The sequence below is a fragment of the Sceloporus occidentalis genome, unplaced genomic scaffold, assembly GCF_023333645.1.
Source record: "Sceloporus occidentalis isolate IW3139 unplaced genomic scaffold, rSceOcc1.0.p SCAF_7, whole genome shotgun sequence".
Taxonomy (NCBI): Eukaryota; Metazoa; Chordata; class Lepidosauria; order Squamata; family Phrynosomatidae; genus Sceloporus; species Sceloporus occidentalis.
This window is the reverse complement of record NW_028316987.1, coordinates 37,544,429-37,558,630: the sequence shown is the minus strand read 5'-3', so window position 1 is coordinate 37,558,630 and position 14,202 is coordinate 37,544,429. Positions and strand designations below refer to the sequence as shown.

Genomic DNA, 14,202 nt, shown 5'->3' with positions numbered 1-14,202 from the left:
CAACTCCCTAAATCTCTCCTTATAAGGCATGGTTTCCAGTCCCTTCACCATTTTGGTTGCCCTCCTTTGGACAAGCTCCAGCTTATCAACATCTTTCTTGAACTAAGCTGCCAAAACTGGACAGCGTATTCCAGGTGAGGCCTAACCAAAGCAGAGTACAGTGGTACTATCACTTCCCTTGATTTAGACACTATATTCCTATTGATGCAACCAAGAATTACATTGGCTTTCTTTGCTGCCACATCACACTGCTGACTCATGAGCAACAGGGGTTGGAATGGCCGAAAAATGCTTACACTGAATGGTTGTGTGAATTTGCCTAGAGAGAGGAATTTACCTAATGCGTGACCTGGCTCCATTTATCAAATCTAACCCAAATTTGCTAATACTATGCTATGTCATCTATACAGTATTTAGAAACCTCTTGCAGATATCCCTATCACCTTATTAAACTACAAATCCCAAGATTTCGTAGGACATAGCTATGGTGGTTAAAGCGACATGAAGGTGTAGTGGGCAGTTGCTAGGTTTGAGCCCTGGCATCTCACCTTATTTGAAATGTAAGAGATGAATGGGAAGGAGGAGGAAAAGTCTTACAAAAACGATTTTTCCCCTTTCCTGTTTATTTGTTTTAGGGAAACACTGTCTCAAGTTTCAATAAATGTCCACATATCTAGAGAGAGCAAGAGAGAAACAATTAGAATACATGTGGTGAAAAACAAAGTCATTCTGTGTTCGACAACTTTCAAGCTGTTTATCTGATCTTTAAATTTTGAAATTCTGCAGTGAACGAACGTGGGTTTTTTGGTGTCTCTGCGCTGCTTACATTTTATAAAAGGTGCTGGAGTTTTTGATCTAGAAGTCCTCCTCTGCAGTTCCTGGTGAATAATAATAATAATAATAATAATAATAATAATAATAATAATAATAATAACTTTATTACGGCCATTTGGCCAGCACAGTTCCTGGTGTATGAGCCTCCCTTATTAGCTGGTGAGGAAACACTCTCCAGCCTGTTTTTACTAGCACAGCCACTTGATTAAAGAAAACTCAGTTGGTTAATTAATGAGTTTCAGCTGATTAGAAGTGCATATATTTTACATATATTAATATAAAATTAGCTCTGAAGCAATGAATCATGCTTACATGTGCTTTTAAACTGGTGCTATGTGTGTTTGATGGATGTTATATGTCGCATTTTAATCTGCTGCTGTTCCCCGCTTTGATCCGTGGGGAAAGGAGGGTAAGAAATAAAGTATTACTCCTCCTCTTAGTCCTCCTCTTTGTGTTTTAACTTTTTTTCAGAGGGTGTCTGGATCCTAGCACACACTTTAGAAAAGACTTTTCCTTCTATGTGTGAATGCTTGTTTTAAGGAAATAATTGGTGTGCGCTATCCGAAATTTTTGTAAGTACTATATATACTCGACTATAAGTCGACCTCATGTATAAGTCGAGGGCAGGTTTTGGAGCCAAAATTATGGACTTTGCCATGACCCATGGATAAGTCGAGGGTAAAACTCGGAGGCTCCTTCGATGTGTGTATGTGTGCGTGCGGCAAGAGGGACTCTCATTGAGGCTTTTTGCTTCGCCGTTTCAGCTTTCGTTCCGTCCTTCGCTCCTCAGACGGCGGGTGGAGGAGCGACTCAGTTTGTTTAAAAACAATTAATCACTTAGGACTTTCTGCTTGGGGCAAGAAAAAAAGAAACCATATTCCCATCGCATGGAGAAATCTGAAAGAGCTGCTATCACATTACCATACTGACCCGTAAATAAGTCAACCTGGGATTTTGGGGTCAATTTTTGGGCATCAATTTTTAGACTTATAGATGACTATGTACAGTATGTCCTTTATTTAAACTGAATCAAAGTCACCTTTCAGTTGGAGATTTTAGTATATAATGGATGTCTTGCTGGGGCAATGTTGGCCTCCTCCTTTCCTCACTTATTCCAGTATTAAGCTCAGGTTTTTAACTGAAGGTAAGACGGCAGGAATGGACAAACTGAACCCTCATTTCAGAAAGCTTCTCCTGGAGCTTTCTCTCGTTCTCTGCTACCACTGACAGGAAAAGTGCCTCTGTTGTTGTGTCCAGTTGTTGTGTGCCTTCAAGCTGTTCCTCACTTATGCAGGGTGACCAGACCTCCTCCTTTTCCAGGACATGTCTTCCATTCCAACCTTCTGTCCAGGAGGATTTTCAAAGTGTTCTCCATTTTGAGCCTGACAAAGCACATGGATTCATATTTCTCTGTGTGTTTTTGACTTTTATTATTTGAATGTCCTAATTTTTTTCCTTGAATATCCTACAGTTTGTGGTGCCTGGCCCTCCTTTGAGGTGAGGACATCCAGTCACCCTGCCCTTATGGCGACTCCAAGCCAAACAGGGCTCTTTCTCTCACACTCAGACTTTATAACATGGGGGAAATCGGGGGATTTAAACATCAATTATCCCAAGAAAACCGTGCCATTGTGATTAACATTTTCACATGACATCACGATTAAATTGCTGTTATCCCAGGAATAAACAACAGGCAATAAACAGCAATAATTCATTCACGGGATTTGCCCATGAATGATTTATTGCTGTTTATTTCTGGGATAATGCCAATTTAATCGCGATGTTGTATGAAAATGTTAATCGTGATGGCGCGATTTTCACAATTAATTTAAAATTAAATTAAAATCGCAATTAAATTGCCATTATCCTGGGAAGAACCAGGAAATTGACAGGAACAAATCTTTTGTGGGGAAATCCCACGAATGGCTTGTTGCTGTTTATTGCCTGTTGTTTATTCCTGGGATAACAGCGCTTTAATTGTGACCTTGTGTGAAAATGTTAATCGTGATGGTGCAATGTTCAGGTAAAAACATGGTGTTTTTGTTATTTGAGGTTTTTCCATATTCAGGGGGGTCTTGTGCTCCTAAACCTAGTGAATGTGGTGGAACAAGTGTACTCTAAATAATAAATAAATATATTCTCCCAGTGACCACAGGGCCAAAGAGGCAGGAGCCAGCCTGCAGATAGCCCTCCCTACCATCTGAACTAAGACCAGAAACAGCAAAATGCAGGCCCATATGACTAATATCTTTGATTTCTTTCTCCTGTTTGCCTGATGAAGAAGAAGCCAGTGTGACTTCAAAAGCTTGCAACATAGAATCATAGAGTTGGAAAAGACCACAAGGGCCATCCCCTGCCATGCAGGAAATCTCAATCAAAGCATCCCCGACAAATGGCCATCCAGCCTCTGCTTAAAGACCTCCAAAAAAGAAGACTCCTCTAATCTCTGAGGAAAGAGTGTGTCCCACTATTGAACAGCCCTTACTATCAGGAAGTTCCTCTTAATGTTTAGGTGGAATCTCTTTTCCTGCAACTTGCATTCATTGCTCCGGGTCCTAGTCTCTGGAGCAGCAGAAAACAAGCTTGCTCCCTCCTCAATGTGACATCCCTTCAAGTATTTAAACAGGGCTATCATAATACCCCTTAACCGTCTCTTCTCCAGGCTAAACATCCCCAGCTCTCTGAGTCTTTCCTCATAGGGCATGGTTTCCAGACCCTTCACCATTTTAGTTTCCCTCCTTTGGACACGCTCCAGTTTCTCAACATCCTTTTTAAATTGTGGTGCCCAGAACTGGACACAATATTCCAGGTGGGGCCTGACCAGAGCAGAATAGGGCGGCGCTATTACTTCCCTTGATCTAGACACTATACTTCTATTGATGGCGCCTAAAATCGTATTGGCCTTTTTCGCTGACGCACCGCACTGTTGCTTTCTAACAGAGAAGCTGGATGTGAATGAAACGTTTATTATTCACGGTGCCATGGGGTTGGGCGTTATGGCAAGGTTGTGGGTTCAAGTCCTTGGGTCGCCTCTGCCTGGGATATTTCTGGGGTGACTAAAATGAGTATATATATATGTGTGTGTGTGTGTGTGTGTCTATATTTGGGGTGAGCAATGAATTTACACATGATAAACATTGAGACTAGAGAAGAGGTGTCTAGAAATGTGCTCCAATGCTTCCCCTCAGAGTGAGGGGCCCTGAGGAGGAGGCCAAGGCTGCTGTCAGCAGCAGCAGCAGCAGCAGCAGCAGCAGCAGCAGCAGCAGCAGCAGCAGCATCATTAGCTGCCCACGAGGCAGAAGTGAGGCCCCTCCCTCCCTCGCAGCCAGGCCCCCCATTGGCTCCTCCTCCTGCTCCTCTCCTCTCCTCTCCTCTCCCCACCGCCCACCCTCAAAGCTCCCACTGCAGGCAGCCCTGGAGCCCTCTGCCTCGTCCTCTGCAGCACCAGCAGCACTCCTCCTCTCCTCCTCCTCTCCTCCTCCTGCTCCAGGGGACGATGCTCTGGCTCCTCCGCCGCCTCTGTTGCTGCTGCTGCTGCTGCTGCTTCCCAGCCAGGGCTCAGCCTTCCCCCGGGCTCAGCCTCCTGGCCACCGCCTGCCTTCTCCTCCTCCTCCTCCACCCGCCCCTGGCTTCCTCCATCCTGACAGGTAAAGAGGGAGGGGAGGCTGCGTCCGCACTGGGGAGTTAACCCGGTTTGGGGCGTCGTTTGTTGTGAGCCTGGAAGGTGCTACAAGATCTCTCTGCATACTATTATTATTATTATTATTATATCTCTGCTTATTATTAGTGTTATTATCATTGCATCTAAATGCATCTGAGGAAGTAGGTTGATGTCTAGGAGAGCTGCTGCCACTTTCTTTCAGTGAGTCTGAAAGGTGCTGAAAGGTCTAGCTGCATATTATTATTGTTTTATTATTATTATTGCATCTGAGGAAGTAGGCTGAAGTCTAGGAAAGGTCCTGTTCCCAACTTGTTTCTTTCAGTGAGTCTCAAAGGTGCTACAGGATCTCTCTTATTATTATTATTATTATTATTAGTGCATCTAAATGCATCTGAGGAAGTAGGCTGAAGTCTAGGAAAGGTCCTGCTGCCAGCTTCTTTATCTCAGTGAGTCTCAAAGGTCATAGAATCATAGAATCATAGAATTGTAGAGTTGGAAGAGACCGCAAGGGCCATCCAGTCCAACCCCTTGCCATGCAGGAAATCCAATCAAAGCATCCCCAATAGATGGCCATCTAGCCTCTGCTTAAAGACCTCCAAGGAAGGAGACTCCACTACACTCCGAGGAAGGAGTGTGTTCCACTGTCGAAGAGCCCTTACTGTCAGGAAGTTCCTCCAGAAAGGTGTGACAAGATCTCTGCACATACTGATGGCTACATCTTTGGATAATAATAATAATAATAATAATAATAATATGCATCTGGGGAAGTAGGCTGAAGTCTAGGAAAGCTCATGCCGCCAAACTCCTTCTTTCAGTGAGTCTCAAATAACAATAACAATAACAATAATATGCATCTGGGGGAGTAGGCTGAAGTCTAGGAAAGCTCCTGCTGCCAACTTCTTTCTTTCGGTGACTCTCAAAGAAGCTGCAAGATCTCTCTACATACTGCTCCCACAGACTAACACGGCTATATCTTTGAATCCATGCAGCATAAAGTTGTTTCTGGCTTATGGGGACCCTAAGGTGAACCTATCACAGCAGTTACCTTGGCAAGGTTTGTATGTAGATGCATCTGAGGAAGTAGGCTGAAGTCTAGGAAAGCTCCTGTTCCCAACTTGTTTCTTTCAGTGAGTCTCAAAGGTGCTACAGGATCTCTATTATTATTATTATTGCATCTAAATGCATCTGAGGAAGTAGACAGAAGTCTAGGAAAAGTCCTGCTGCCAACTTCTTTATCTCAATTGGCCTCAAAGGTGTTACAAGATCTCTGCACATACTGATTCCATGGACTAACACGGCTGTTATCTTTGGGTTCTGGAGAGCAGGGTTCGGCTGTGTAAACCCACCTTGGGCCAGTCACGCTCTCTCAGCCTCGGGTTTGGCCATGGCAACTCCCCCTCTGAAGAAACCTGCCCAGAGAAACCTCATGATAAGTTGCCCGAAGTTGGAACTGACTCGAAGGCACCCAATAAGAAGTATGACAGCCAGCTTGCTGTGGCGGGATTGAGTCTTTTGGACTAGGACACTGGGAGACTAGGTTTCCAATTCCCGCTTGGACATGGAAACCCAATGGGTGACCTTGGGCAAGTCACACTCTCTCAGCCTCAGGGGATGGCTATGGCAATGGCAATCCCCTCTGAACAAATCTGGTTGAGAAAAGCCTATGGAAATGAATTGGAGGCACTCAACAACAAGTATGAGAGCCAGCATGGTTTGAGTCTTGGACTAGGATACTGGAGGACCAGGTTTCCAATTCCCGCTCAGCCATGGAAACCCACTTTGGGAAAGTCACATTCTCTCAGACTCAGAGGAACACAAATCTTGCCAAGAAAACCCAGTGACAGGGTTGTCGCCTGACGTTGGCATGACTCAGAAATGATTTGAAGGCACACAGCAGCGAGAAGTATGGGGACTGGCATTGAAGCCTGATGTGGGAGAAAGTTGCTTGTAGACCTGATACAGTGAGCAGATACGGATCAGACGATAGATGTGCCAATAACTCTTGGATGAAGGAGGCAACTGAATGAGGACAGCTGTGATTTTTCCCTCTAGATCCCCAAATGGTTCTAAAATTGTATTAGAAATCATTCAGGGTTCTCCTAGTGTTCCTAAAAAAGTACCAGGTCGAAAGGATTGTGGTTAGCTTAGGATCAGCACTGAATGGTAAAGCATAACAAACCAAAACTGACTTTTGTAATTGGTAAGTTGCATGCAAGTCAGACAGACGAAGGACCGTCCTAAGCTGTCTCTTTCCACGTGTCTTGTTTCTGACAGGCATCCTTTAGTGGCACTAGATGCATAGAGAGAGATGTCGAGCCCATCCCTAGACATTGTGAAAAAGCATTAATTTATATAGCATAGCGTGAGTGTGGAGCCTCCAGGGAGGTTTTCCGAATTCAACTCCTCTTTGCGGAGTAATGCTGTTCATAGTCTTGGTCTTTGAGTTTCAAACATGCCGGTGGATGGAAAGGCTGGTATTTCATTCCGTTGACCTGATCTACCTTGGTTAATAATAGACATTCTCCCGTTTGTTTCTCTGTAGAGATTAAGTCCTTATCCAGATTGCTTAAATTTCATTTAACAAGGTAACACTTCCAAAGCATTTGAGAGGGGGAAAAAATCAGAGCCATTCCTCTGTGCTGTGACCAAAGTATGGCATGTATAATAAATGTTAACAATGAGAGTTAAATGGCAAAAGCAATTATTTGTGCAACTTAAAGTTTTGATTAATTTTTGCGAAGCGAGGGGGGTCAGATAACGAAAAAGTGTGCTTTTAAACATTTAATTGATATTTAACAAACTGCATCAAGCGCACTCAAAACAAACAAAAGGGACATATTTACTGAAGTGCATGTCCTGTTCTTTTTAGTGGGTCTTACTTTCATGTAAGTATGCTGAAGGCTGGAGCGTATCAGGTTTGGACACTGAACGTGAGCTCAGAGTGGGCAAAACGAAGAAAAAAGTATTAATCTTTAAAATTCCCATACAGGGTCTGTGGCAAAATGTGAAAACGAAGGAGAAGTCCTGCAGATCCCCTTTATCACAGACAATCCTTGCATAATGTGCATTTGCCTGGTAAGTGTGAATTCCACTGATAAGATCAAGCAAGAATGTCTCATGTAATCAAATAGCGCTTATCTTTTTCTTTTGTACAGCCAGAGGTTATCTCACTTCTGTACTGGCTGCACAAATTTCCACTCCATAATCTTGGAATTATATCCTTGACTTTTTAGCTTAGACTCAAATCTTTCAACTGACTTTGCCCATGACTTTGTGAGGCTACCTGAATGTTCTGTTTACAGGATGCATGTTTGTGATTAAAGGTGTTCTCCCCTCCATTGCCTGTGGTGCTGAAACATTTGCTGCTAAGCATTTTTTTTCTGCGCACATAAAGCTTGTGGCCATGGCAAAAGAAAAAGAAAGGACTGACGCTTAGTTTGTATCTTTGCTTATATCAGTCCAAGCTCTAAAAACTGGCATGAAAGCTATAACAGGTCAGTAAGGCAACACTATCCAGGTGCTTTGGAATCCCAAGTCTGCTTTCAAAATGTAGTATGGTCTTCTTTCAAGCTCTGCATTCTTGGCTAGACATATTGTAATAAAAAGACAATGCCAGCACACATGATACTTCTATCAGAAAACTTGCTCTGAGGATGACACTGGAGGCTGTTTGTTGGGGAAGTTCAGATTCCCTTTTAGTTAACAATGACTCTGGCTTGCATTTCACAGCAAAGGAAGTACCCCCTTATTCTTGCAGTGGATCTCAATTTCACAGTAGAAACACGCTGCATGCCAGACTGTGAGAACCCCAGAAATATTATCGCTCATAGTTAGAACATCACTTTTAAAGTTTTTTTAAATAGTATCTTTAATACAAAAGTCATATGGGAACGCAGGTAGAAGTATTCTGCATTTGTAGACTTTGGAAAGTAAAACGGGGTACTGAATCCCGCAGAAAGTTTTTTGGGCCATATCATGATGATTTTCCATCTGTCGGGTCAGAAATGGCAACAAGTGTTCTACGTCATTGCTGCTCCAAAAAATTCTCTCTCTCTCTCTCTCTATATATATGTGTGTATATGTATATGGAGAGTGAGAGAAAGAGAGTAAGTTATTAAATTGCTCAGCTTTGCACTTCATCTCTCAGTGAAGGCAGGTGTGAGTGACTACAATTTCAAGCGTAATAAAAACCTTTGGATCGAAGTTGTTGATAGTAAGTGTAGAGGAGGAAGTGAAACTCAAGGAAAAATAGGTTGGATGAGAAAGTGAAATATAAGAAATGGTTAATGGTTTTACTTATCCTAAAGATGTCTGCAATGAACTCCTCCCTCTTTCTCGCTGTATGTGTGTGTGTGAGAGAGCAAGCAATTGGCATCTGAATATACCTGAATATGTCTCATACCATTTAGCTGGTGATATGATGAAAAATGAAACACGATACTAAAGAGGTGCCAGTGCATTGTCTGGTTTATGTCCATCAGGTGTTAGAAATGGAAATACACACACACACACGCACGCACGCACACACAAATAGTTGCAGAAAACTTTAGTTTCCCCAAGCATTTATCTTGGACTGCAGAACAGCAATCCTTGGACAAAACAAAACACAACAAAACAAAACAAACTACAAAGAAATACTGGAGCAGCAGAATTGGAATACCTCCACAAACCCTAGTCCATTGACAGTGGGATGAAGAGAGATAGTGATTTCCTGGCACACTACACGTATTTTAGAACTAATTAATTCCCCAACCTCACGAGGGCTATTTTGGTTAGTTTATCACATCCACTTTCTGATTCCCAGCCAGCATCACACTACAGTTATAATAATAATAATAATTTTTTTATTTATATACCACTTTTCTAAAAGATCAAAGCAGTTTACATAGAATTAAAACCAATTACAAACATATCATAAAATAGATAAAACCCAATAACACAATGTACAATATACAGATATAAAAACAATCATTGAGTAGGGTGAGGCAGAGAGTCGATGGGATCAAGTACATAACTTCATTTTCCAGAGGGGAAGGCTTTACATAAGAGGAAGGTTTTAAGCCTCTTTTAAAATGTTTCCAGGGGGGTGATCAGACGGAGCTCCTCGGGGAGACTATTCCAGGTTTGTGGGGCCGCTACTGAGAAGGCCATCTGAGATGTAATAACATATTTAGAAGGTGAAATTTCCAGCAAGTTCTTCTCGGTTGTTCTGAGTGTGCGGGGCGGATTATATGGGGAGATGCAGTCCCTCAAGTAACTCGGGCCCAAGCCATGTAGGGCTTTATAGGTAATAACCAACACCTTGTATTGTGCTCGGAAGTGAACAGGCAGCCAGTGCAGATCTTTCAGAATAGGTGTTATATGGTCAAACCTGGAAGCACCAGTGACAAATCTGGCTGCCATATTTTGTACTAACTGAAGCTTCCAAGTTTGGTACAAGTTCAGCAACTCCCTCCACTGTTCATATGGTTATCCAATCATCTTGACTTTAGGCAACATCTTTCCTCCTGTGACTTTTGTTAAAACTGAACTTGTAACCTTATCACCATACACACATGTTTTGCATTTCTATTGGTGTTTACACATACAACTTGCTTATTCTATAAACACTTGTTCTTAGACACTTCAGTCCATTCATCTGAGGACGTAGATTTAAGTCTGCGAAATCTTATGGTACCAACATTTTCCTCTCAGTTAATCTCAAAGGTGCTACAAGATCCCTTTCTGTGTTGATCCAGACTAACACATCTATGGCCTGTTACAGACTGCCAAAATAAAGCTGCTTGGGGTCTCTTTGGAGGTATGCTGTTTAAATGATGCATGCATCCTAAGAATCCAGAAGCTGCACCAAAGCTGCACTCCAGTGCTTAGGAATGGAGTGTGGCTTTGGCGCGACCTCCGGACTCGTAGGACCCATGCATCATTTAAACAGCATACCTCCAAAGAGACCCGAAGCAGCTTTATTTTGGCAGTCTGTAACAGGCCCTTGTCTCTGAATTCTACCACACTTGAGGAAGTTTAAGGGCAATTTTTTTTTAAAAAAAACTTGCCTTAAAAAAAACCTCCTTGGAGACTCTAGGGTCACAAAAATAGCCTTGGGGCCACATGCAGCCCATGGACCACACTGGCTGCATCTCATGTAGACTGGAACATACCTGCGCATGGGAGTTTACACACCTGAAAGTGTGGGATATATTTACTGCCAAAGGTTATTGGCTTAAATTCTTTGTTAAGCTGCAGGTAGTCCATCATTCCAAAATGTCAAATGTTTTTGGCTGTGAATGTGCTTTTAATGAAAAATAAATTTAAGCTGGAAAAACTTTGTTTTACTTTTTTCTTTTCCTAAATCCAAAAATCACTTAAAACAACTTGGCTGGTGTTGACTTTTCTCTGTAGAAAATGATTGTGTGAATTGTATTGTATGTCTCTCCTGCTGAAGGGCAGGAAGTGTATATTTGTACAATTCCTTCAATATGAACTTTTGTAAGGGCAGTGATTTGTACTTTAGCAGTACTTTCCAGCCAAGCACTTCAAGCTAGTCGGCAAACATTAGTGAATGGAGTCTCACGTGAACTCTGTGTTGAACAAGGAACGGTAGGTGCAGAGAGGTGTCATTTGCCTAATCTCTTACAAAAATGCAGAGACAGAAAGTACTCAGTGCATGTATAGATACTTGCAACTGCACACATGGTTCTCCCTTCTCCTACTGGGTTGTAGGAAAAGTGAGTATGTTCTTCTGGTTGCGCAACTATACTTTAAAACTAGGAGTTAATGAAACCAGAAGCTTTCTTTAGCTAGGTCGCCCTATTCTTCATATAAATGCATGACATAAAGATTACTTTCCCTCTGGTTTCTGCTATGTGATCTGCAGTTATTCCTCTTTAAAATATGTTTTAGCCAAACACGAATCTTTGTCTAGCAACAGTATAGCAATGCAAAACCTAAATGTCTTGCTTTCAGAACACAGCAGTAATGCTAAATTTCTTACAGGAATTGTTTAGGTCCCATAGCTCGACTTTTAAAGACAAAAGGGAATGGTAGAACCTTCTGAAATCTGGCTGTTCCATCAGTTATTTCTCTAGTTTCTGTTACCTTCTGTTAAAATCTGGCCTTTCTTTAATGCTTATACAAACTTGCACTTTCTTGCTGCTAAAATCCACCCCTTCACTCAACTTTGTCCAGATTGACTTCCTCCACTTCCTCAGTTCTTGGTCCCCATTTTGCTCTTGCCACCATTGACCAACAAACAGCAGGAGCTTTTCTCTGCACATTACTGCAGACATGTATGATGGACAACCAGAAAGTAGCTTTTAACAAGTTTGTGGTCTACCTAAATGCCAAATGATCTCAGTTAACTTAACAATGTGTTTCTCTGTAACATTCACATATTACCCACGTAATAAATTAAATAATGCGCTTTATGAGGGGTCCGCACCCAAAAATACAGGATTTGTTTTTCTTTTTTAAATTGATTTCTTGTTCATAATACAGTAGCCCTTCCATTTTTGCTGGGGGATCCATTTCGGACCCCTCTCCCGCCGCTAAAATGGAAAATCGCTGGTATTCAAGCTCCCTTGGCTTGAATGGCTGTGTGTGCCCCATTTCCCCCTGTCTGTTTGCTGCCTGCAAACAGGCGAGGGACGCGGGTTCGAAGTCCACGAAAATGGAGGGGTGACTGTATATAAAAGGAAAAGCTCCTGCAGTGGTCAGAAGTCCTTTTGCACACTCAGAGCTTTGTGCACCAACTGTGCTTCTTCCTGGCTATACCTGACCTTTCCATGGTGACACATACCCTGTTTGTATCCCATTCAGATTACTGTAATTTGCTTGACATGCAGCTGCCTAAAAGATTATTTGGAAATTTGATTTGGTACATATAGCTTCAGCTGGAATGTTAGCTGGGCTTTCTATAGGGATCATACAACACCTCTGCTTCAACAACACCACTGTTTCCAGACACCATTCAAAGTGGTGGTCATAAACTATGAAGCCCTATACGAATTAGGTCCAGGCTATTTAACAGACTGTATCTCCCTGTATGAGCCTGCCAGAACACTGAGATACACAGTAAAGGCCCTTCTCTCAAACCCACCACCTTCACAGGTATGGTGGTGGAAACACAAGAGAGAGTCTTCTGCCTTCTGCCAGTGGCTGTCTATAGACTCAAATGTGGGAGATTTGCTTCTTGCTTCAGTTGGTAGGCAAAGACTTTTTTGAAAATTCAGATAGGCTTTTAGATTTGAAGGCTTTTAAGAAAAGGGAAGCAGATCTCCAAAGACTGTGGGTGTATCTGAAAGGGATTTGAAAGTTTTGGGGTCAAAATTATGGCTTTTGACATGGCCTGTGGATTGGTTGAGTGTAAAACTTGGAGGCTCCTTTGATGTGTGTATGCGAGCAGCAAGAGCAAGAATGTGTGTATGCAAGCAGCAATCAATATGAGGCTTCAGTGTTTCAGCCTTCACTCCTCAAACAGTGAACCATGCAGGTGGGAGAGGGACTGTTAAACAAACAGGAATCAATCAATAACCAAAGCTCAGGACAGAAAGAAACTGCATGAGGAAATCTGAAAGAGCTGCTATCACATTACCATACTGACCCATAAATAAGTCAACCTAGGATTTTGAGGTCAATTTTTGGGCATAAAATTTTAGACTTATAGACAAGACGAATATATATGATAGTTAAACCACATATTTGGACACTTGAATGGAGACCCAGAGCCTAAGAAGATGGGCAGGATAGCACAGGCCAAATTTGTCCTATTCTGCTCCTGGTTCTGACCCATGTTAGTCCCTGGGCTGCTGTGGCGACAGGCAGGTGTTTATACATGCCCATCTGTTGCCATGCCATGGAGCCTCTGCCACTTTGTACCCTTACCTGCCTCCACCATTGCCTCTTCTCAGAAGATCCCTGTTGCAGCGTGTACAGGTGGAAATGAGGTGGCAGGCTACACCCACGTAGCCAGGTGCCCCTTCTGATATGACAGGCTGTGACAGGGGCCTTCAGAGGAGATGCAACAGCAGAAGCAGGTAATGGGCAAGCAGGACTGTGCAGTGTGCTGGTTGTTGCCACAGGCTAAGGCCCCTTTACGCTAAGATAGGTCCAGAACTGCTGGATCAGTGTCCAGATTGGCTGACCTCAGCCTGGGCTAATGCAGGATGATGCGAGGCCAGCGGGAGCATGAGCGTTTTGGTGCAGAGGGGCCGTTAGTGCTGACTCTTGCATTCATATTTCTCACTGTTTGATGTGTGGCAATTTGTGTATGGGCCATCACAAAGGCAACATTACAAACATGTCCATTTTTCTTTTATTTTACCTTTAGCAGAATCAGTTCCCACATTCAACTATTAGTCATCAAGTGTAGATCAATGCACATCTATATTGTGTAAATGTGTGTGTATACATATATGCACCACAGACTTGGAACAATCACTAAAGAACATCAAAGGAGAAAGTGCAAGGACAGGCCTAATGTTAAACATAAAGAAAGCAAAAATAATGATCATGGAATTTGTACATAAATTTAACCCAGATAATGAGGAAATAGTTAAAGATTTTTACTACCTTGGATTAAACATTGATCAGAATAGAGACCACAGTTAAGAAATCAGAAGATTAGAAATGGGAAAGTCAGCTATGGACAGCCAAAAAGACAAACAGTTGGGTCCTAGAACTAATCAAGCCTGAATTGTCTCTGGAAGCCAAGA

The 14,202-nt window shown here is 42.5% G+C and overlaps 1 protein-coding gene across 1 annotated transcript in view; it reads left to right on the top strand.

The window, feature by feature from the left end:
- Nucleotides 1-4,330: 4,330 nt before the first annotated feature.
- BMPER (BMP binding endothelial regulator) overlaps nucleotides 4,331-14,202 on the top strand; it is a 231,281-nt gene continuing 221,409 nt past the window's right edge. The window contains exons 1-2 of the mRNA XM_089532445.1: nucleotides 4,331-4,481; nucleotides 7,485-7,570. Coding sequence (XP_089388571.1) covers nucleotides 4,331-4,481; nucleotides 7,485-7,570 — 237 coding nt within the window. The remainder of the gene's footprint in view (nucleotides 4,482-7,484; nucleotides 7,571-14,202) is intronic.